This window comes from Cebus imitator, unplaced genomic scaffold (genome assembly GCF_001604975.1).
Source record: "Cebus imitator isolate Cc_AM_T3 unplaced genomic scaffold, Cebus_imitator-1.0 Scaffold367, whole genome shotgun sequence".
NCBI lineage: Eukaryota > Metazoa > Chordata > Mammalia > Primates > Cebidae > Cebus > Cebus imitator.
The window spans coordinates 2,066,965-2,089,424 of record NW_016107682.1 but is presented as its reverse complement, the minus strand read 5'-3'; the positions used below and the strand labels follow the sequence as shown (position 1 = coordinate 2,089,424).

Here is a 22,460-nt window from a genome sequence, read left to right as displayed (position 1 = left end):
TCCAACCATCATATGGATGTGTGGAGGGCAAATAACTGTCCTTGAAGTCCACAGCTCCTTAAGTCAATGGAAACAGTCCTCAAGAAGCTGTGCACAAGGAACTGTACCTGAGGAGCTTCACCCACATCTCAACCTGGTCTGGATGGCAAGATCTTGGGATGCTGATGCCACACTGGAATGAGACTCAGGGGTCTTTGGAAAGGGGCGAGTGTATTTTGCATGGGAGATGGTTGTAAAGTGGTTTAGCTAGAGGGTAGAGTAGAAGATTATATTTTCCAAATGTGGTTGCACCAATATATCCCATCCTACCTCTCCTTACAATGTAATGTAGTCACTTGTCCATCAAGGGGTAGGGTCTATGTTTCCTCTCCTTGAATCTGGGTGGGCCTATAGGCCTGTGGCCACAGCAGAAGAGATGCCATGTGATTTCTGAGATAAATCATAACAGGTGATGCAAAGTTGCCTGGGCCTCTTGGAATGCTCACCCTTAGGACTGTGAGGAAGCCAAGCAGTCATATGTAGTTGTTCTAAATGGGGCCTCAGCTGAGGTCCCAGACAAAAGCCAGCCCCAGCCACCAGACATACGAGTGAGTTAGCCTTCAGATGACTCAGGCCCAGGCCTTCACATGACTCAGGCCCAGGCCTTCACGCCACTCCAGCTGATGCCAAGTAAAGTAGAGACAAGATGCTCATGCTGAGCCCTGCTCAAACTACAGTCATTAGCAAAAGAAATGCTGTCGTTGAAGCCACACAAAGTTTTGGCGTGGTGTACAATAGATAACAAACATATTTTGAAGCCAGTTTGATGCGAAGTAAGGAGTGTATAACTGTTTACTCCTTTCCAGTTGCTTCTTCCAAGTCTAAAGAAGTCACAGGAAAATTTTATTCAATTATCTTTCAGAGTCACCATCAGAAGTGGCCAAAATCAATTTATGTGTATAACGCTGCTTGAGTTGGTAATGAAACTGAGAGAGGAACCCATGTTTTTCATGTTATGAACAGTGCTTTAGCTTTCAACAACACAGTCTCTTCAACATGAAGGAAATATTAAAAGTCTATTACTACCTCTTCGGGAACACTTGTGTTAAATGGGTCACGACTGGGAGATCCCGTTACTGGAGTGGGTGATGGACTTTTCTCCAGATCACTGAAACCCTGTGCATCCAGCAAAGTTGAGATGGAACTGGAATTGAGCAGATCTTCATATTCCCCATCTTTGCCTAGGAAAAGACAAAGCAAAGAGAAGAGAACAGCAGGTTTTCATTTATATTTCACTTTTACAAGAAGAATCCCAATTATATTGAACACAAAATTTTTTTCTGGAGCTTCTCCTGGCATCCCTTGAAAAACAACATAGGACCTAGGAAACAGCATCTGAAACTGTGGACACCCAGGCCCAGGGGCTCTTGGGCCACAGTGGGTACCTGTGATATTAATAGGCAAAGTCATATTCATTGACTCATCGGATTGAAAGAAAATTTAAAGTTAACTTATTCCAACAACTCTCTTGTAATTTTGTTTTAAAATCAGGAGCTTACAAATTTTAGTATAGAAGTTATTCTTCAAGCTGAAGAATACCTGGTAAAAAAAAAAAACAACAACAAATTCCGAATAGCAACAAAATCCCATTTAAAAAACTTAGTCTTCATCATTGTTGTGCTCTTAAAAAAACATAGAAAGGAGAACAGGAAAAGCAAAAAGACAGATGACCTTTGATCTCTCAAGGGGACCCTTTTATGTCATTTTAAAGCAAAAAAAAGTCTGATGGAAAAAAGCAACGACATATTCACCAAAGTTGCAACCTTGAGAATTTTTTTTACATATCTAGAAATGAAAAGGATTAACTGCTGAACAGAGCAGTGCCAGATACTCTTTTTTAAAAATAGAAAAAAATGATACTTAAGAGTCAAATCTACAGATAATATGAAATGGCAAATCATATACTTGTTTAAAGATCTTAATCAGACCACAGCTTCTTAATTTAGGTTTCACTAGAATGTTACCCTAATTTTAACAGAATTTCGTATTAGAATTGTGTGAGGATTAAATATGACTCCTAGTGAGAAATCATTGTTTAGACAACTCTTTATTGTAACAGAACATAGTTTTCAATGGTTTATGAATATCTATGCTGCTGTACATGGTTGAAAACTACCTCTTTTATTTACATGTTCGTACGCACAGGAAAAAAAGCTAGAAAGAAATAATACTCAAAAAAGCCAATAGTAATCATTCCAGTGCAATTACAAGTGATTTTTATCTCCTTTATTTTCCAAACGTTTTACAATATAGTTTAATTAAAGGAATTAATATTTTTCTGCCTTGGTTTTAAACATAAGACTTGCACAGTTGAAATTCTATAAAAACAAATAATATTTTAAATGCTATGCATATGTAAAATTAATCACTTACAAATTTGCAATATTCCATAGAATAGAGACTCTTCTTCTGAAGGCATGGAAAATGCTGAGTGATGAGAATTGCTAGTCAACACTGATAATTACAGGTTCATTTGCTTACTCGGATATTTATAAAATCTAATATGCTAGATCCTGCATACAAAAATATGTTGCTGATTTTTTTTTCAAAAATCCTGATCCAAAGCAGGATATTCCTTCTCTATTAACTCATCAAAATTAAAAATTCAAAATCTGAGTGTTTCATTGGGAACTCCCAAAAGAATTATTTCCAGTGCTTACATTAAGAGCAGATAACTCTACCTATGCATTGCTAAAAAACAAGAGCACTTTCAAATTTCCTCCGCATTTAAAGATGGCCAATGCGCCCATCTGCAGATAAATACAACAAAATGCACAACTATCTTTATGTACATGTCTTACAGGATTTTTCTGAACTTACCATGATCAAAGCTGAACTCAATCCCCTTTACCCAAGCCAATTTTCCTTCTCTAGGCTTCCCCATATCAGTAAATGGAACCATCATCTACCCAGCTGCTTTAGCTGGAAATGTCTTTCTTGATTTCTTCCCCCTTCTTCACTCTCCTCCTCTATCTCATTACACTGCTGTGTCAGTCCACTATAACACATTCCCAATCAGTAACTATCAGATTTTTTTCACTTGGAATAATGCAAGTCTCTGAATTGGTTTCTGCTGCTCCCAATATTGCTCACTTCCCTCCATGGCCCACTTTAGCCTCCCAAAGTGCTGGGATTACAGGCATGAGCCACCACCCCTGGCCACTGCTGACTTTTAAAGCCCTTCAGTGGGTCCCTCTGCACTTGACCAAGGGTTGAACTCCACCCCTTGCACGACCAGTGGTTGCTCATCATATGGTCTCATCTCATCCCCTCTCCCCACTACCCACCACCTTGGAGTTGCACTGGTGTTCTTCTTCTTAAGCATGCCACATTCTTTTTCCCTGGGTTCTCTGCATATGCTGTCATTTTCTCTCTCTGGAATGCTATCTCAACTCCTTAGAGAGGCTCTCCCCGACCAATGACTCTACAGTACACTCACTCCTCAGCCTGGACACTTTCTGGCAGAGTGCAGTTGCTAATTGTTCAATTAACAAATGAGCTACCTAATTTGTGACAATGGGTATGATCCAGGAAAGAAACTGAGACCAAATGTGTAAGTTTATAGCCACTTAGAATCAAGCAAAGTAGAAAAACTTTTAGAACGACACTCTACCTTTTTTACCCTGGGCCAGTACCACAGTATCTTGCATTTTCTTGTACCTGTTCAGGCACTGTCGAAGATCTTCTATTTTCCGATCCTAGGAATAAAATAAATTATAATCTTTAATCCTACAATCATAAAAGAGTAAGATTGCTTTTACATAAAAAATAAGCATGATTCTGCTGAGAGAGCATTTTAAAAAAAGAATAAAAAGATGTGAATTATTTACATTATTTAAAGAATACTTCTAAGCTTCCGCAGAACTAACTGGTGATAACTAGACTATGTTTCCTACATACATTAAAGATATGGAAAAAGTATCTCTAAATTTAGAGATCCTATTCTTTAGCTGGCATCTTTAAAAACAAAAAAAAAACCAAGGTAATAAGATACAAAACAAAAAAAAGAAAAAAGTCAGTTTCATTTACTCTCCTTTCTAACTTATAAGTCAAACCTTGAAAGAAAGGCCTCCATCTTCTGTCTTTATTAGCCATCATTAATCACCATCTGGCTTCTCCCCTCTCAAAACCCTCTACCAAGGTGACCTCTTATCTATTAAAAACAATGAACACTTTTCATCCTTTATCTTTTCTTTTCCTTTCTTTCTTTTTTTTTTTTTTGTTTTTTTTTTTTTTTNTTATACAGGGTCTTACTGTGTCATGCAGGCTGCAGTGCAGTGGTGAAATCTAGGCTCACTGCAGCCTCAGCCTCCTGGCTTAGGTCATCCTCCCACCTCAGCCTCCTGAGTTGCTGGGAGTATAGGCATGCATCACTATGCCCAGCTAATTTTCATATTTTTGAGAGATGGGGTTTCACCATGTCACCCAGGCTGCTCTTGAAATCCTGGGCTCAAGTAATCTGTCTACCTTGGCCTCCTGAAGTGCTGGGATTACAGGCAGGAGCCACCATGTCCGGCCCCAACCTTTTGCTAATTTGACCTCTCTGTGGCACTTGACTGACCTCACTCTTTTCTTCTCCTTTCTCTTCTCCATCCACTCTTTCTTTTCTTTCATTTTGCTTTCTTAATCCCTTGACCAGATAGCTGTCAAACTTCTACAACCCCCATCATCTTCTTGGACTATAAAACGCTAAGCTACCAGGTTCTGTCTGTTACCCTCTTTGCTTTTCCCATGTGCTCAACTGTGTTATGAAAATGGTCTCCTTAGCTCCTCCCATTCTCATTCTGGGACTGGACATGTGGGTGGCTTTGGCTAAAGAGATATCATTAAATGTGATTCAAGCAAATGCTTGAGAAGCATTTGCCCTTTGTGGCTGCCCTGTGGCGTGGTTCTAAGGAACCCCGAGGAACTATGTGACGAAGCCTAGCTCAGTCTACAGGAGGATGGGAGACCATCTGGAGAAGAGGCGAGTCCTCCTAGCTGAGGCCAACCTAAACTAGGCTGTCAATCACCAGACATGTAAGTGACACTATCCTAAATTATGCATGCAGTCTCATCTAAGCCACCACCTGACTGTAGATGCCAGCTAAGCCAAATTAGAAGAATCACCTAGCCAATTCACAGAAGTACAAGAAAAAATAAATGTGGTCTGTCACAAAGCAAAAACTAACTGACACTTCAACTGTGGCTTAGTCCCCAACAATTTACAACTCCACATTTCTCCTAAAATTGATGGAGTTCACTCCCCGCCAATCTATATTTCCACATTAATCCTAAAATTTAGATTCATGTTCCAACTTTCTATAAGAAATCTCCTTTACAATGTCCCATAAGCATACTGGATGGACTATATCTACAATTAAGCTCATTCTTTCCCTTTAGTATTTGAGCCTGTGCTGCTTAGCTCTCCTTAACTCCTTAAGAGCACCATCCACTGACCCAGTTGCCTGAACTGGGAACTTACTCTTGTTTCTCAAATCCAGAGACCTTAAATCTTGTCAACCCATAAATTTCTCTAAAACCTTTTCCCACCTTACCACTTCGCTGCTCTTGCCTTACTTCAAGCCCTCTTCATTTCTCTATTTTAACAGACTCTTATCTGTTTACCTGTCTTCACTCTCCCATTCTGCTACCAGAGTTAGCTTTCTAAAATGGCAATTTAATCATGTCACTGCCTAAGGTTTATGAGCTAAGACCCTAAATCATGAGCATGGCGTCTGGCCCCCGGCTGAGCTCTGTGGTCAGCCTCACAGCCCCTGCTCCACCAGCATCTCACGTGCCAGCACGATCCCAGCATGCACCGTGTCATTTCAAGCCTGGTCTTGAGACAAGTTTTGTCTCATGGACCCTTTGCTTGAGAAACCTTTATTTAAATCCCAATGAACAACTCTTGCTTTTCCCCAGAATTTGCTTATATGTCCTCTTTGAAGTCTTCTGAACCCCTGGCCGCATGAGGAAGTTATGGTTACTCGGGGTGCTCCTATAACAGTTTGAGTATCTCATAAGCCCTCATTCAACATTGGGAGTTTTGTTTGCAGTTGCTTTCTGAGGGATAGAAATTTAAACAAAATGAATTTCAATGATTTTTAAAAAATAAAAGGGTGGGCAGCTTGCTAATTACTTTTCTTTTTACTCAATAGTGGGAAACATTAGCAAAAAAGAGCCTGTGAGAGTGGGTATGACAATCAGTTTATTTCCATGCAATAAAGAGGATTCAAGGCAAAAATAAATAAGGAGATAAGAAAAACAGAGTAATCAAGAATGAGAGAAAGAAACTTACTCTCATTCTTGAGAGAAAAATGATCAAGCCAAAATTATTTGGCTTTTTTTTTTTTTTTGACTTCCTTGAAGTTACTCTTTTTTTGGGAAAATGTCCCCTAGTTCTATTCATTCAGGCAGGTGAGGGGAGAGAAGTTCTGGTGACATCAGCTGAACACAACTATGGCTGCCTGCTAGGTATATGGAGATAGATAGTCAGGTAAGCCATGAAGAAACCCATTGCTTTCGTGCGGTAACTGCATCCTGGCCCTTAGCCGGATGAAACATCAGATGTGGATAACAAGAACCAACTGGGGTCGGGAGGAACCTGTGGAAACCTTGGAATGAGGCCAATGTAGCTAAAGTAAAGCCTGTGCCACTGTTTTCTGATATTTACCCTCTCAGGAGAACAGAGACAATCACAGATGTGAAACAGGCCAGGAGTGTAAAGGAAATAATGACTAAATGGAGGAGACAATTACCATGACCCTGAAGCTGAGGTTTTCACGAGCTCCCTCCTTCAGAGCCTGCAGGTCAGCCCAGAATTTTCAGTGCCCACAGACAGGATGTACTATGGAATGTATCCTCTCTCTTACATGTCACCTGAATATGCAGAACTGATCAGACAGGCTAAACATTTCCTGAATTCACAGGGGTAGGAGTTCTCAGTGGAGCCAGTGCTGCTGCTCCATATTCCTGGGCACACAGCACAGCTGGGTGGAGAGAGCATACCTGCCCCTCACTGCTAGCAGTGTTCTGGGAATGCTCTTTTAAAATGGGATAGCTCATGAAACTGCATGGAGAGGTTGAAATGGTGTTAAAAAACATCTACATGTATATTTAAATTTCATCTGGATACCTTTTCTTCATTTGCTGCCATCAAAGACTCCACAGCTTTTTTCATTTTTTGTACTTCGACGTCTGAAAATAACATCAAATCAGAAGTCAGTTTAGTTAACATGTGTGACAGTGATAAGAAGTCATTTACTCTCCAGACTGAAATGTTTTAAGATAAAGATGTTAATGATTTATTTTATTTATTCTTTAAAAAGGGCACATTTAACATCCATATTCTCTTTAAAAAAAAAATCTGAAAAGATGGACGTCTTTTATCTCACCTGAACAGCAGCCATTCTAGAAAGAAAATGAGGGTATGTGAGAACTAGCTCTCCTCTCTTAAAGCAACAAGAGAATCTTCATGAGAACACTGAAGATGACATTTCAGTGCTATAGTAATAAACACATAATGTTTTTAAAAAAGGAATTTATAAAGCAGTGTGTGAAAGCCATGAATGGTATATATAAAGACAAAAGCAGAGAAAATGATGGTTATAACCAAGATGGAGACATGAATGGTAACAGCCTGATGGAGTGTAGTATTTATATGAGTAGTCATGCTAAGAAGCTGGTTGTGGTTCCATACATAAGAATAATAAGTACTTTGCTTCATCTATAAACTTCATTTCCAATACTGCCTTAAGATAGACTTCAAGACATAAAGGCCAAAGTAAGCTGAATGTGATTCTCTTTAAAATTTGATATTCAAATACAAAAACGTGTTACTTGAATAATAAAAACCTTAAATATTTTAAAGATGAAAAGTCACTCCAGGGCCTGGTGTGGCGGCTCATGCTTGTTATCCCAACACTTGGGGAGGCTGAAGTGGGAGGACTGAGCTCAGGAGTTTGGGAACAGCTTGGGCAACATAGCAAGACCCTGTTTCAAATAAATAAATAAATGAAAAGTCACTCCAAAGCGAAATCGCAAACTAAAAAATTGAAACAGAAAAGAACATATCTGCTAAAGTTACCTGCTTCTGAGAAAAAAAAAGTATGACTGAAGATAATTTTTTTTAGAGACAGGGTCTTACTCTGTCATTCAGGTGGAGTTCATGGCACAATCACAGCTCAATGTAGCCTTGAACTCCTGGGCTCAAGTGATCCTCCCACCTCAACCTCTTGAGGAGTTGGGATTACAGGAGTGAGCCACCACACCCAGTCTTCTTAAGATAATTTTTAAAACAGTGGTGCATCATTCAGCACTGCTGTAACATTTTAAATTAAAATATACTCCATAGGAATTGTGAATTTAATTTCTGAGGAAAAGAGCCCCTAAGGAGTTAATTTTCTTTTTTCTAAGAGATGGGTTTCACTGTTGCCCAGATGCAGTACAATGGCAAGATCATAGCTCACTGCAGCCTCAAACTCCTGGATGCCTGGGGCTCAAGTGATCTTCCACCTCAGCCTCCTGAGTAGCTGGGACTATAGGCATGCACCACTATCCTCAGCTAATTTTAAAATGTTTTTGTAGAGACAGGATCTTGCTATGTTGCCCAGGCTGGTTTTGAATCCCTGGCCTCCAAAGTGGTCCTCCCACCATATATGGCAGGATTTATCTTGATGTTGCATTAAATAATCAGGTTCTATTAATAAGCTGGATGTAATCTCTGTTGTAATACGAGAATATGCTCAAAGGAGCTTCTAGACAAATAGGATCTCAGACAAATAGTGGACTTCAAAACACTGAAAGTCAAAAGCAAATTTCAAAATTATCTTTCAGTTCTGGCAAACCTTTAAAATTGTGAGTTTTCATAGTATAAAAGTGATTTTCTCCCCTACCCTGTATCACCTAAACTGCAGGGAAAATGTTTTCTTATCCACAATGCTGTGTGCCCTGCTGTACCCTGCAGAGTGGAAGGGTTGAATCAGACAAAATCTTCAAAATATTCTTTTGCCTTATTGTTTTATTATCCACCCTCTATTTTGTACACTCTGAAGAAATGGAGGGCTTATCGATGAAGCAACTTTATATCTTTGGTGACAGAAATATTTTAAAATACATGCAAAGAACAGTCCAAGGTAGTATTTTTGGTGAACGTAAAGGCTGATGGAAATGCACCAAACCTTACTTTTTTCTTTGAGCTTCTTTTTAAAATTTTCATCTGTGCAGGAAAACCCATCGAATTGGAAGTTAGCATATATTACAACAACAAATATTTTCAAATCACTATTATTTAGTCTCCTTTTATCTAAAATAAAGGAAATCTAACCTTATAAAAACTTATTCAGCACTATTTTGTGACTGTAGACATATTGTAGACAATATTGCTCTGTGTGAGGTTAGAAAGAGAATATAAGACTTAAATTTGAATTACTGCCTCTCTCACTTCATCTTTCTGGACCTTGATTTTCTCATATTAAAATTAGGCTTATGGAGTACAAGTGCTTCTTATACCATAATGAACAACTAGTTAATGTCACTTTGGTTGTTTTTATATTTCCACCACAGTTTGATACCTGGTCCTCCCAAAGGTAACTAGAGAGCTACTTGTGTTACATGCAACTCACCACTCAAGTTCAGCAACACTGAAAGGATCTATCTCCTGTCCAATGAGATGAGTTCACTGAGGATGCAGTTAGATGCCATCCCAATATCACCGTGACATGAGGTTTCTAAAGACTTGCTCTCAATCCCCGTATTTAGCTGGTGGGCACTGGTAACACACAGTTGCCAGGTTGGTTCCAGTCCTCAGATCAGACTTTGGGTGGCATTACTCTATTATCTTCTAGCCCACAAGTCCTGTGATGCCATTTTATTATTATTTTTTTCCTAGAGACAGGATCTTGCTCCATTGCCCAAGCCGAAGTATAGTGACACCATCACAGCACACTACAACCTTGAACTCCTGGGCCTAAGTGACCCTCTCTCCTCAGCCTCCCAAGTAGCTGGGATTACAGGAGTGAGCCACCATGCCTGGTGAAATTTGAAATTTAAAACTTTCAAATGTGTTTTTTTTTTTTGTAGAAACAGGGTCTCATTGTGTTGCCCAGGCTTGCCTTGAATTCCTGGCCTCAAGCGATCCTCCCTCCTCAGCCTCCCGAAGTGATGGGATTACAGATGTGAGCCATTGTGCCCAGCCCATTTTATTCTTAAAACGATAAAAGCATGATCAGTATGACCTATTTCTGAATGTCCCTTATCAATACACAATTCTATATATGCTGTATAGTAGGTGATGTGGATTGGGCAGAAAAGGGTTGGGGGTGAGAATCCATTTCCCTCAGGTTTGATGAATTTTCTGACAGACAGGGAACTGTGATACCTACAGGTATATAAGGCCATGGAATTCTAGAGCCAAAAGGACTTTAGAGATCATCAATTTCAAGTCCCTCATTGGACAGACAGTAATGTTACTGATTTTCATATAATAGATAAACATGTAACAAAGCTACACTAACTGGAATTTGTACTGTTTTGAGTGACTCAGAAATTGCTTTGGTATCTCACAGTGCCACAGTCATCATTCGTAATTATAAAGAAAGGTTAAATTTAACCGAGTGTTGTCAGATGTTAACTACATTATATTTCCAAATATAATTTTAAAACATATTTCATTCAGGCTATTTTCTATCATGTACAACCTACTTTATTAGAAATTATGGTCCATATAATACTCAGAACAAACCTCTTCAATTATAAAAAAATATTTGGACAAATTAAGGCATTTTTCCAAAAACAGAATTAGTCTATTTTTGCTTTCTAAAAGGTGGAGGGCTCAATCCCTGGTATAAATTTTTCACTAATTATTCCAAAGATACAGAGCCATCTTTCCCCTATCAAAAGGGAGGGAACAGTTTCTAAGTCCCTTACTTTATCTAATTTCAGCTCTGAGGGCAACAATCCTGGATAGTGATGGTTCTTTTTAACTCTTTGGCATTCCCTTGTATTGTAATTGAGACCAGTCCATTCTGGTGATGAGCATTTATAGTCTAGTAATCTTCAATACTGAATAAAGTACGGAATTCCCCTTTCCCAGCTGCTAAAGAGGATGTTAATGGATTGATTCCCAGTCACAGTAAAGAATCTTGGAGAATTCCCTGTGGTTCTGGGCCTGGCTGGATTCTGCTATTCTTTCTTTGAGGCTAAAACTACATATTGACTATCATCAGTTTCTTTTATAGATTTTGGAGGACTTTAACAAAATAAGATGACAAATATGAAATGTATCTTCTTACCTCTATCAACAATTTCAATCCCTTCTCCTTTCATCTTGCAAACCAATTTTTCTTGTAGTCTTTTTACTTCAGATTCCTTTTCTTCTAGTTGTTCTTTTAAAGATGCCAGTTCATCCTAGGAGTTACAAATTCATTTAAAATCAGCAGATCATAACTAAAAGAGAACATTCAGAGAGCATATTAGCTCTTTAAATCAATAATCAGATTTTATGAATGAAACAAAATCTACAAGAATTTAGAGGCAAGCATCAGAAATCAAAGGCAATGAAAAGCAGGAAGCAAGACTATTAGCAGAGGCCCCATTTATAATAGTTATGGTATAATTATTTCAAGTTTCTTTGTAATCAAATTAAAAAGAGATCTTTTAAAGTAAAATTAGGGGTGGGATAGCCCTAAGGTTTAAATCTTACGGTAAATTAAAAACTACAACAAAGTTAATCAAGGAAGATAATCAAATTACATACTTAGTGTCATAAACGCCAAATAAGATGCAAATTGAAAAAGACTAGCTTGACATTTATTCAGCATTTCAAGATGGCACTCATGCTTCCTTGACAAGCACGGAGTTTCATTAATGGGCAAGGTAGCAAGTCATGAACAACTTTAGTCAAATCATGGAACCAAATAATTCACCCTCATCACTAAGATAAAAGGACAGAATCTCCTATAACCATGAGAAAAAATAAATTTAGAAAACAGATATTTAAGCCCTCTTCTAATTTTTAACTATACAACATATACAATTTCAAGTCCATCCCTCTATGTACTAATGCTTAAATTTTCAGTTTCATTTCAGTTAAGAATTAGCATTAGCAAACACATTTTGCTGGCTCTATTTATATTCGATATTACACTTTACTTTCAGAATCTCTAAAAATGTATTTATTACATTTAGTACTATGAGAAGATGTAGTTCTCCAGTGAAGTGAGGCAGCTGGCCCTATAGTTTTGACTTCTGGTAGGAGTAGAGTGGACAAGTTCAGAACATTTTCAGCAGCACTGGCCGGAGGTGCGAACCTGTTCTTGCCATGCTGCTTCTCAGCAGTCATTTCTATTCACAGCCACGATAATATCAACTGCTGTACCTTTAAGAAAGTCCCTAAAGAGGAAAGTGATCTCTACTGCTGATACAAAACAGAATTCTTTCACAGTAAAAATTGAATGTTTACAATTATTTAACTAGGCTTGGGTCTCAGTCTAAGAGAGTTAAATTTAATTTATAATTTTTATTCATTTTACTTGTTTATTATTTTTTACTATTTCACGGTTTCTGAAAACAACATCAGGGATCCCACTATCCCTTCAATCAGCTTGAGATGATTTCTAATCAACAGGTGACACACATACAGAATGAATGCACATGCCACTAAAAACATCATCACAGCAAAACAACACAAGCCAGAAAGCAACAGGCCATGGACCCCATCACCCAACGTCTACTACACCTTCTGTGACTCCCATTTTTGTTCCATCCGCTGCTTTTCATACTGCATCTGACCCACCTTGATTTTCATGCTAGAAAGTTTGGCCATTAAAGACTGGTAGAGAGACAGAGGAGTGAAAGAAAACTACAGAGAAAAAGACAAGCTAAATAACCAAGAAAATAGTATCCATTTATAAAAGAGGTTAGATACAACTCAGAGAAAGGGCAGGTTATGTTCTGTCGGGTGAGTTAAGCCTTGTTTTTAAATTCAGATCGGTGGTGTTTAAATTCAAGAAGGTTTCCAGCTTGGGGGGAAGCTTCATTTACTTTTAAAATACTCTCTTTATCATACACTAAGTAGAAAACATCTTATTTATATTATTGGTCATAGATGAATAGTGGACTCATTTGTGGTTAACCTATGAGAAAAACTTACTTTGGTTGATTCAAGCTTTTTTTCATACTGAAGTTTTTCACTGCCCATTTCATTAACTTTCAACCTCAAATCATTGATCTCCTGAATCAGCCCCTGTCCAAGAAGAAAGAAGAAAGTACATCAGGAAAGTGGCAACACAGTTACCTATACCTATAAAGGAGCAGCTTGGAAATCCTAAGAAGTCACCAGTGCCTAGGGTTAACACTGCATGAATCAGATGAGACAAATGGAAATACATGTACCTCCTTAAGAACCAAAGCATGTTTCCATTTAAAACATTCCTTTAAATCCCTAATGCCTCTGCCCTAAGGTGATGGGCTTATGAAAATATAAGGTGACTGCAATTCTCATTAAGAAAGGTAGCTTGATAACTATTATTTGTCAGATATTTCTATCCTAAAAATGACTCTCTGCTATTTCATAGAGTGCTATTTAATTCTATTTCATAGAATGCTATTTCATAGCTTAAATATACCATATTCTTTAGTAAAGCCATTTACCTTTTGAACCTTCTCAGTGATATATGGCTATTAAAAAATTTGTAATTTTTTCCTTTGTCCCCCAAAATATGGATTTCTGATCAACCCAATATGGGAGACTGGAATGAAAATTAAATCCTTTAAGCCCATGAATTCTTAAGATTTATGAAATGGTCTGGAAAATGTTTTATTTTTATTAAGTGAATAACAGGAACATAAGAATATTCAAACTCATTTTAATTTTGAGGACCATTTCAATTATTTTCATATGTAACAGCACAAAGTTTATCAACAATTTTCTGATTTCTAGGTATGTGCATATACTTTAGCAATAATGTTGAATTTTTATTAGGAGATTATCAGGGATCGAGTTTATTAAAAGTTTGATGACAATTCTCAACTCAAAAGTGGATGAGGGCCCTACCGTTTACCTAATTTTATAATTAGAAAATGAAAGAGAAACCAATCCCAATGCTTACATGACACAACATGATTTTGTGCCTCTTCTACAGCTACTTTTTATTTTATTTGCTCATAAAACTTGTCCAAGTATTCTGAGAAGTAGTGGTGTATTTTTGTCCAGGGCCCAGAGAGTAGGAAGGAAATTAGTGTTACACAATATTAACTCCTCCAAAAGAGACACTCAAATACCCTGCATGGGAAATGACTTACATTTTACTACAAGACGCAAAGATCCCTACAATGGTTACTATATTTTTGCTTCTTTTTCCTTTTTTTTTTTTAATATAGCGTCTTGCTGTGTCTCCCAGGCTAGAGTGCAGTGCTACGATCTCAGCTCACTGCAACCTCCACCTCCAGGATTCAAGCGATTCTCCTACCTTGGCCTCCTGAGTAGCTGGGATTACAGGCACCTGTCAATATGCCCAGCAAATTTTTATATTTTTAGTAGAGACGGGGGTTTCACCATGTTGACCAGGCTGGTCTCAAACTCCTGACCTCAAGTGATCTGCCCTCCTCAGACTCCCAAAGTGTTGGGATTACAGGCATGAGCCACTGTGCCCAGCCAGCTTCTCTCTTTTTAAAAAGACATGCAAGTATTTCTGGGTCACAAATTCATATAGTACAGGACAAAATTATCCAAGAATGCCAAATATTGCAGGTAGAACAATGTTATAAGAAATACAACTTTGTGAATAGAGATTATTTTAAGCCTCCAAGTGTAATGATTCAAGTTCACAAAGGCTAAAAGAAGGGATGCTACAGTGAAATACATTTCCCAGTAAACCCACAGACTTTAAATTGTGGTCTCATAAAATGGGCAAAATATTACCTATCATAGTTATACAATTTCTCCTTAAGAAACACTTAATAATCATACAATATTTCACTTAGATGATATCTATTTTCTTCTTATGAATTAGGTCAAGAACTGTTTAACATTATCCAATAGCATATTTGTGATTCCTCATCTAACAGGTCAGAATTCAAGTTCAAAGAAAAAATCAGCTTTTCCTAGTTTTTGAAACTAATCATCCTTGAATAATATGAGTCCTTAGTCATCTTTATCAATATGATCTTTTAAAATATATATTTTCTCACTTTCTCATTGTTAAGAAATAGCAGTGAATTCCTATCTGCTATTGTTGTATGTTAACGGCTTCCTTGAGAAACAGTGGCAATGTGCAAAGAAGAAACCATGGGAAAAAAATGGAATTATAAACTGGGATAATTTATCTGTTTTAACAAAAACGATTCAACTATATTTCATGGCAGTATTTACATATGGTCTACATTTCCAACCTGAAATAAATCATATCTTCCCCTGACAACACAAGCTAGAAAATCTGGAAATAGCTCCCTAATGTAAAACTTTATAAAATGAAATACAAATTATTTCAATTAATTTCTTATCAGAAGTTCAGTCCTTTTGAAAAAGAAAATCCCTGTTCCTTTTCCCTTTTCCCTTTCAGAGAACTCTTCAGGGCCCTCGCAGGAACTGTCTCTAATATCTATGCTCTTACCAGAAGGGGGCACTGTTGAATGATGCCAACCATCTCCCATTAGCAATTCCAGGGACAAGCAAGTCCTGAATTTTCCAAAGTTTAAGAACTTCTACCCTCAGTCCTTTGGAAATGCCTCTACTTCTTCCTCATGACACTATTTTATCGGAAATTAATATTTAAATAATATAAAAGTCTAAGAGAAAGTTAAATATTATGGATTCATGACACAGCTAGGAAAATATTTTTATTAAGGGAACGATAACAGGAACATGAGAATATTCAAGTTAGTTTAATAGTGAAGATCATTTTAATTATTTTCATATGTAACGTCACTAAGTTTACCATATAGTCTCTAATCTCCAGTATGCGCATATGTTTTAGCAATAACACTGAATTTTTATTAGAAGATTATCAGGGATTGAGTGTACTAGAAGTTTGATGACAAGATCACTTTACATGTGATTGGAGAGCGCATGAGTGAAATAACGAGAAAGTGGGGAAAAAAAGTTTGATTAAAAAAAAGCAGCCAGACTCAGGGGATGTAAATATTGCCCTGGGGTCTTACAAAAATAAAGAAATAACACGTCTACTGCAGTTTAGTCACAACACTTGGTTAGCATCTCATATCCAGATTAAGTTAACAACAGATGAAGATTTCCCCTTGACTTTGCAGACACAATGTAGAAGACTACCTCTATCCACATCTACTGTAAATTCTTCCCTGCAGCAGAGCCAGCACCACTGTCATGTGTCCATCTGTTGACAGAGTTTTACTATTACCTTACACAACGACTACAGGGTTATGACCTGACAAAAAGAGGGGAAAGAGGAAAATATCAACAGGTTTTTAGAGAAAGCACAAAAGCAAGAATTTTTAATTGGGTAACTTTCTAAGTCTTGTGTTAAGATCCCCAGCTTCGATCAAATGAGAAACATGCTCATATAGGCAACTGACAAAGAGTTTTAAGATTAAAACACGTCTGGGCATGGTGACTTATGCCTATAATCCCAGGGCTTTGGGAGGCCAAAATGAGAGGATTGCTTGAGGCCAGAAGTTCCAAACTAGCCTGGGCAACACAGTAAGATCACATCTAAAAAAAAAAAAAGATTAAAACATGAACCGAATGAATTTTGCCACTGCAGAAACGAGACATATACCAAGACGTTCCACTATAATTGAATCTTTGACAGAAAATTTAATTTTGAAATAGCAATGGAGTAAACCTTCTTATTTCCAGATCTATAAAGGGCTTTCCTATAGCGGATAATGTATGTGATGCCTGGTACCATGCTGGCAAATAGTCAGCATGAAATACATGTTTGAAATAAACATAGAAGAGGAAAATAAGTAAACCATTTTCTCTCCTCTCTCCGTGGTACCCATTTTCTAATCCAGTGTGACAGCTTCCCATACTCCTACCAAGGAAACAAAATACAAAGAAAAAAGGAGGGGAGATGGCCTGCAGAGAGAAGGAATTTCTGCAACTCTTTATACTTCATTTCAAATGAATATATATATATATATATATATATATATATATATATATTTTCATGATCTGTGGTTTTCTTTGTAATTATCTTAAGTCTTATGATCACACATCATTTTTAAATTTGTGTATATCTCCTCTACTATATTCCTTTTAAGTTGGCAAAAGCACCATTCCCAATCACAAATACACAGCAGTTGTACAGTTTTGTTTCTGAATGGCTGTTTAAAGACAATCCTAAATTATAACTTAGTTTGACTTAGATTGTAAAGAATCCAAGAGTGAAGTTTCATTGGCTACTATTTTAAAAGCATGTGACCTTATAGATTATCTATAAAATGTGTGAAGTGTTAAATAATTTTTGATATTACACATAAACCACAAAAAATGCCTTTCAATAAGTAAAAGGAACCATTTTAAATACAGGGAATTCTAATTAGATTGGCATAGTTAAGGCCAAAAATATAAAATAGCCATTGCTACCCATTTATCTTCAACCCTTGCCTTTAAGAGGCAAATGAACACAAAACACAGGTGAATCTTGCTTGGTTCTGAGACAGTGAAGGAATTTCCCCCATATTTAAATATATTCACATAACCAGTTATATAAATCTAAATATAAAACCAATCTCCAGTAAGTTTTAAGATGGCACTCACCATCTTTGTGAAAAATTTAACATTACTAACGAAGTCTAATCATATCTTTAGAAGGGGTAAACAGTGATAGAATTTACTAAATTGGATTTACTATTAAAATCCAAAAACTGAACATACTCATTTAACCACAAGCCAGTCTTAGTTTTAAATAAGGACTGCCCAACAAACTATTCTGTCAGTCATTCATGAAGTAAATTCTGGTGTATGAGATCTATTAAAGTATGGTACACATAAAAAAGTCATGAGACACTTGTTTCGTAATAAATAAGGCAGTGGCCAATTATTACTAATTAGTAGCTTTTTTGAGATAAGCTATTAAGTCTTCCCTTTCTCCCTTCTTCTTAATGCCGACAAAGATCATTTTTGTTCCAGGGATATACTTCTTGGGATTCTCCAAATATTCCATCAGTGTATCCTCTCCCCAGATGATGCCTTTGTTCTTATTGGCTTCAGTGTAAGTTAATCCAGAGGGCTGACCTGTCTTCCGCCCAAAGATACCATGGAGATTAGGTCTAGTCTTGTGCTTGCCTCCCTTTTCCATGGTGTGACTTTGGGAACACTTCTGAATAAAAATCCTCTTGCCTTTCTCAACATCACCCATATTTAATTCTTTTTCGTCATTAGCACAACAAAGGTTACCGCTCAGAATATATTTCAAATGGATATGCTCTCTCCCTCCACCAACAAAACAACAGAGGTTAAGAACTTGCCAAATGTCACACAGCAAACAAAGTAGAAGGCCTGAATTAATAAAATAGAACAAACAGTAAAGCTTGTTTAGCCACTAAACTGGATACTTCAAATTATAGAATGTACCCTGAGTTTCGTAGAAGTACAGCGAGTCTTATTTAATTAGAATGATTTACACGTGGATTAGACCAAAAATAGAAAGTCAAATTAATAGACATTGAAAAAGCTCTGTGGTTTTGCGATTTCAGAATGTTAGCATGTTTTCTATACAGATTTAAAAAATTCAATTACATAGTAAATAATCAGTGTACCTAAATAATAACTACTAGTAAAACCATGCATTTAAGCCCATTATTTACAAAATTAAGAAAACCAGTATGGATGGACAGATGCTCCAAATATCCTAAAGCCAAAAGTATTCTTAAAGGTTGATAAAAGGATTAATATTGCATATCAAAAGTCTAGAAATAAAAATCACCATTAGCATTTAGCGATAAAAAGTCAATATAATCCAAGATTATTCTTAAAATGAAGCAGGATGAGGACACATAGCAATTAACTGCCTTCCTTGTACACCTCCAGGGAATTTCAACTTTTCCCTAGGAATGTATGTGTGTGAGAGAGATAGATAGAGTGACCCAGAGAGAGAGAGAGGTTGTATCACTTACCTCTGTGTCTCTGAACTTATCTTCATAATCCAATCTGTCCTTCTCTACAGCCGTCAGCTTCAACTTCAAGTTAGATATTTCAGCCATCAGATCCAACTTCTGAGTTTCTAAGGATGTCCTACTCAGAAGCTCCTATTGGAATTTAAAAGATACATTCAAAAATTCTTTTATTATGAACATCCACATGTGAATTTACCTCATTTATGATTGCAAAGCAGCACCTATCAAGTAGAGCGTGTACTAAAATATAATTACTAAATACACACAGTTTTAAAAAATTATTCACTTGAGGCTGGATGTGGTGGCTCACATCTGTAATCCTAGCACTTTGGGAGGCCGAGGCAGGCAGCTCACTTGATGTCAGGAATTTGAGGCCAGCCTGGGCAGTATGATGAAACCATGTCTCTACTAAAAATAGAAAAATTAGCCAGGTGTACTGGCAGGCACCTGTAATCCCAGCTACTCGAGAGGCTGAGGCAGCAGAATTACTTGAACCCAGGAGGCAGAGGTTACAGTGAGCCGAGATCACGCCACTGTACTTCAGCCTGGGCAACAGAGTGGGACTGTCTCAAAAATAAAATAAAATAAAAAATTATTCACTTCAGTTACCTTCCTTTAAGCAGAAATAAGCACATGTCAGTTTCCTGAGGGAAACATAAGTTATGTAGATACACATGCATAAACCATATATATTCTTCAGTCTGACAATGACATTGATGATGATGATACTGTTTGCTATATGCCAGGCACCCACTGTGACATATACTGTTTCAATCCTCACAAAAATCTTATCAGGTAGAAATTCTTATTATCCTTAATCAAAGTATGAGAAAGCTTAGTAACACAGAGGTTAGAAACTTGCCTAATGTCATACGGGGGGGAAAAAAAAATAAAGGCACAGCAGGAATGGAAACCTACGAGGTTTTGCTCCAGTGCATCCTCCATCCACAGCCTTACGGAGCCTCTCCTATATGTTATAGATGGTACTCAAATTTTTTCTTTTCTAATTTTGTGGATACACAGTAGATATATACATTTATGAGGTACATGAGATGTTTTGATACAGGCATGCAACATGCAATAATCATGGAAGATGGGGTCTCCATCTTCTCAAGCATCTATCCTTTGTGTTACAAACGATCCAGTTATACTTATTTCAAATGCACAGTTAAATCATTATTGACTATAGTCACCCTGATGTGCTAGTAAATACTAGGCCTTATTCATTCACAGTATTATTTTATACCCCTTCACCATCCTCCACCTCTCCCTTGATCCCCCACTACCCTACCCAGCCTCTGGTAACCATCCCCCTACTCTCTAGCTCCATGGGTTCAATTGTTTTATTTTTAGATCCCACAAATAAGTGAGAACATGAGATGTTTATCTTTCTGTGCTTGGCTTATTTCACACCTAATGACCTCCAATTCCATTTATGTTCCTGCAAATAACTGAATCTCATGCTTTTTTATGGCTGAATAGTACTCCATTGTGTATAAGTACCACATTTTCTTTATCCAGTCATTTGTTGATGGACCTTTAGGTTGCTTCGAAATCTTGGTGACTGTGAACAGAGCTGCAGCAAACACAACGGCACAGATGTTTCTTTGATATGCTGATTTTCTTTCCTTTGGGCATATATCCAGCAGTGGCATTGCCGGACCATATGGTAGCTCTATTTTTAGTTTTCTGAGGAACCTCCAAACTGTTGTCCATAGTGGTTGTATGAATTTACATTCCCACCAACAGTGTACAAGTGTTCCCTTTTCTCCACATCCTTGCCAGCATTTGTTATTGTCTGTCTGTTGGATAACAGCCATTTTAGCTGGGTGACATAGTATCTCATTGAGTTTTGATTTGCATTTCTCTGATGATCAATGACACTGAGCATCTTTTCATATGCCTGTTTGCCATTTGTGTGTCTTCTTTTGAGAAATGTCTATTCAAATCTTTAGCCCATTTTTAAATTGGATTCTTAGATTTTTTATAATTATCTTTTTTCTTAATTATAAAACATATGCTTATGGGTGAGAGGAAACAATCTGAATGCAAAAAAATGAAAATTAAAATAAGCCACAATCCTATTGACATTTTATTCCAGATTCTAATTACATAAACACTTTATATTGTATGTATATATTTTGAGACTCTGCTACTCTCGATATTTGCTTAAAATGTGCTGGTCTGAAAGAATCAGGAAACTTACTGCTGCATCAGAGCAAACACAACATAGAAATGCAGCATCTCAAATAGTTCAGCAGGGAAATCCCATCTTGGTTCTGGCCTCTACACATACCTGCTGCAGCATCTCTTCTGTGGCATTCAACTTCTCTCTGTGCTCTTCAAGACAAACCTCCAAATCTCGAATCTTCTCCCCCTGAGCCTCCACCTGGTCTGTTAACACACTTACCTGTATTTAGAGCAAAATACTGCAATGAGTGAGAAAGAATTTGAGTCCCACTGCATATGTTATTTCTCTAAATGGAACAAAAAAAAAAAGGAAATGATCCTACCACTCACACAATTGTAAAGAAAACAAAATCTGAGAAATACCAAGAAGACAGTGGTCCTTTGAATTTCTATTTATATGTTGCTATTTAATTTAAGGAGTCCTATATAATTTGGAGAAAATTAGTGTAGATTAGGAATATACAATACTTTTTGGTTACAGCTACTTCAACCGTTTACGAAAGAGAGTGTACGCAGAAGTCATCGTTTTGGGGGCCAGGGTGCAGATAGTATTAGAAGAGAGGAAGTTAATATTTGAAACAGAAATCATTAAGAACTATTAAAATTTGATACCTCAAGAATAATGAGAAAAAGAACCCAGGGGGTGTCAGGCATGGTAGCTCATGCCTGTAATCCCAACACATTGGGAGGCTGAGGCAGGCAGATCACTTGAAGTCAGGAGTTCAACACCAGTGTGGCCAACATGGCAAAACCCCGTCTCTACTAAAAATACAAAATTAGCTGGGTGTGGGGGTGTGCGCCTATAATCCCAGTTACTTGGGAGGCTGAAGTGGGAGAATCGCTTGAACCTGGGAGGTGGAGGTTGCAGTGAGCCATGACTGTACCATTGCACTCCCATCTGGGCGACAGAACGAGACTCTGTCTCAAAAAAAAAGAAAGAAGAAAGAAAGAAAGAGAGAGAGAGAAAGAAAGAAGAAAAGAAAAGAAAGAAAAACCCAGGGAATTCAAGTTCCATGATCTCTTTCAAGGTGACACTGATCACAGATGTGTTCAAAGCCAGGGGCAACTCAATAGACTCAAAGGTCCATGAGGAGCTGTTGGGTTAGTCCTTCAACTCTAGTGCTTATAGCAGATCTTTGAGTTTTTCCTCAATA

The 22,460-nt window shown here is 37.4% G+C and overlaps 2 protein-coding genes across 11 annotated transcripts in view; both read right to left on the bottom strand.

The window, feature by feature from the left end:
• The window catches only part of LOC108288181 (liprin-beta-1), a 43,654-nt gene extending 22,121 nt beyond the window's left edge, over positions 1 to 21,533 (bottom strand). For 3 of the 10 annotated variants that reach the window (XM_017507050.2, XM_017507054.2, XM_017507052.2), the window contains exons 1-9: positions 21,413 to 21,533; positions 19,117 to 19,248; positions 13,172 to 13,264; positions 12,758 to 12,850; positions 11,313 to 11,427; positions 9,206 to 9,238; positions 7,157 to 7,218; positions 3,653 to 3,737; positions 1,066 to 1,220 (exon numbers count right to left, since the gene is read on the bottom strand). In XM_017507050.2, coding sequence (XP_017362539.1) covers positions 1,066 to 1,220; positions 3,653 to 3,737; positions 7,157 to 7,218; positions 9,206 to 9,238; positions 11,313 to 11,427; positions 12,758 to 12,850; positions 13,172 to 13,264; positions 19,117 to 19,248; positions 21,413 to 21,424 — 780 coding nt within the window. In that variant the 5' untranslated portion in view covers positions 21,425 to 21,533. The remainder of the gene's footprint in view (positions 1 to 1,065; positions 1,221 to 3,652; positions 3,738 to 7,156; positions 7,219 to 9,205; positions 9,239 to 11,312; positions 11,428 to 12,757; positions 12,851 to 13,171; positions 13,265 to 19,116; positions 19,249 to 21,412) is intronic. The other 7 variants (XM_017507051.2, XM_017507053.2, XM_017507057.2 and 4 more) reach the window with 7 other exon arrangements.
• On the bottom strand, positions 17,161 to 18,400 carry LOC108288191 (cytochrome c-like). The gene has a single exon (XM_017507076.2). The coding sequence runs from the start codon at positions 18,357 to 18,359 to the stop codon at positions 18,045 to 18,047; it is 315 nt and encodes a 104-aa protein (XP_017362565.1). The 5' UTR covers positions 18,360 to 18,400; the 3' UTR covers positions 17,161 to 18,044.
• Positions 21,534 to 22,460: the final 927 nt, after the last annotated feature.

What these genes read in the sequence shown, in the direction of transcription:
- LOC108288191 (XM_017507076.2), bottom strand. Translation starts at nt 18,359, where the DNA reads ATGGGTGATGTTGAGAAAGGCAAGAGGATTTTTATTCAGAAGTGTTCC.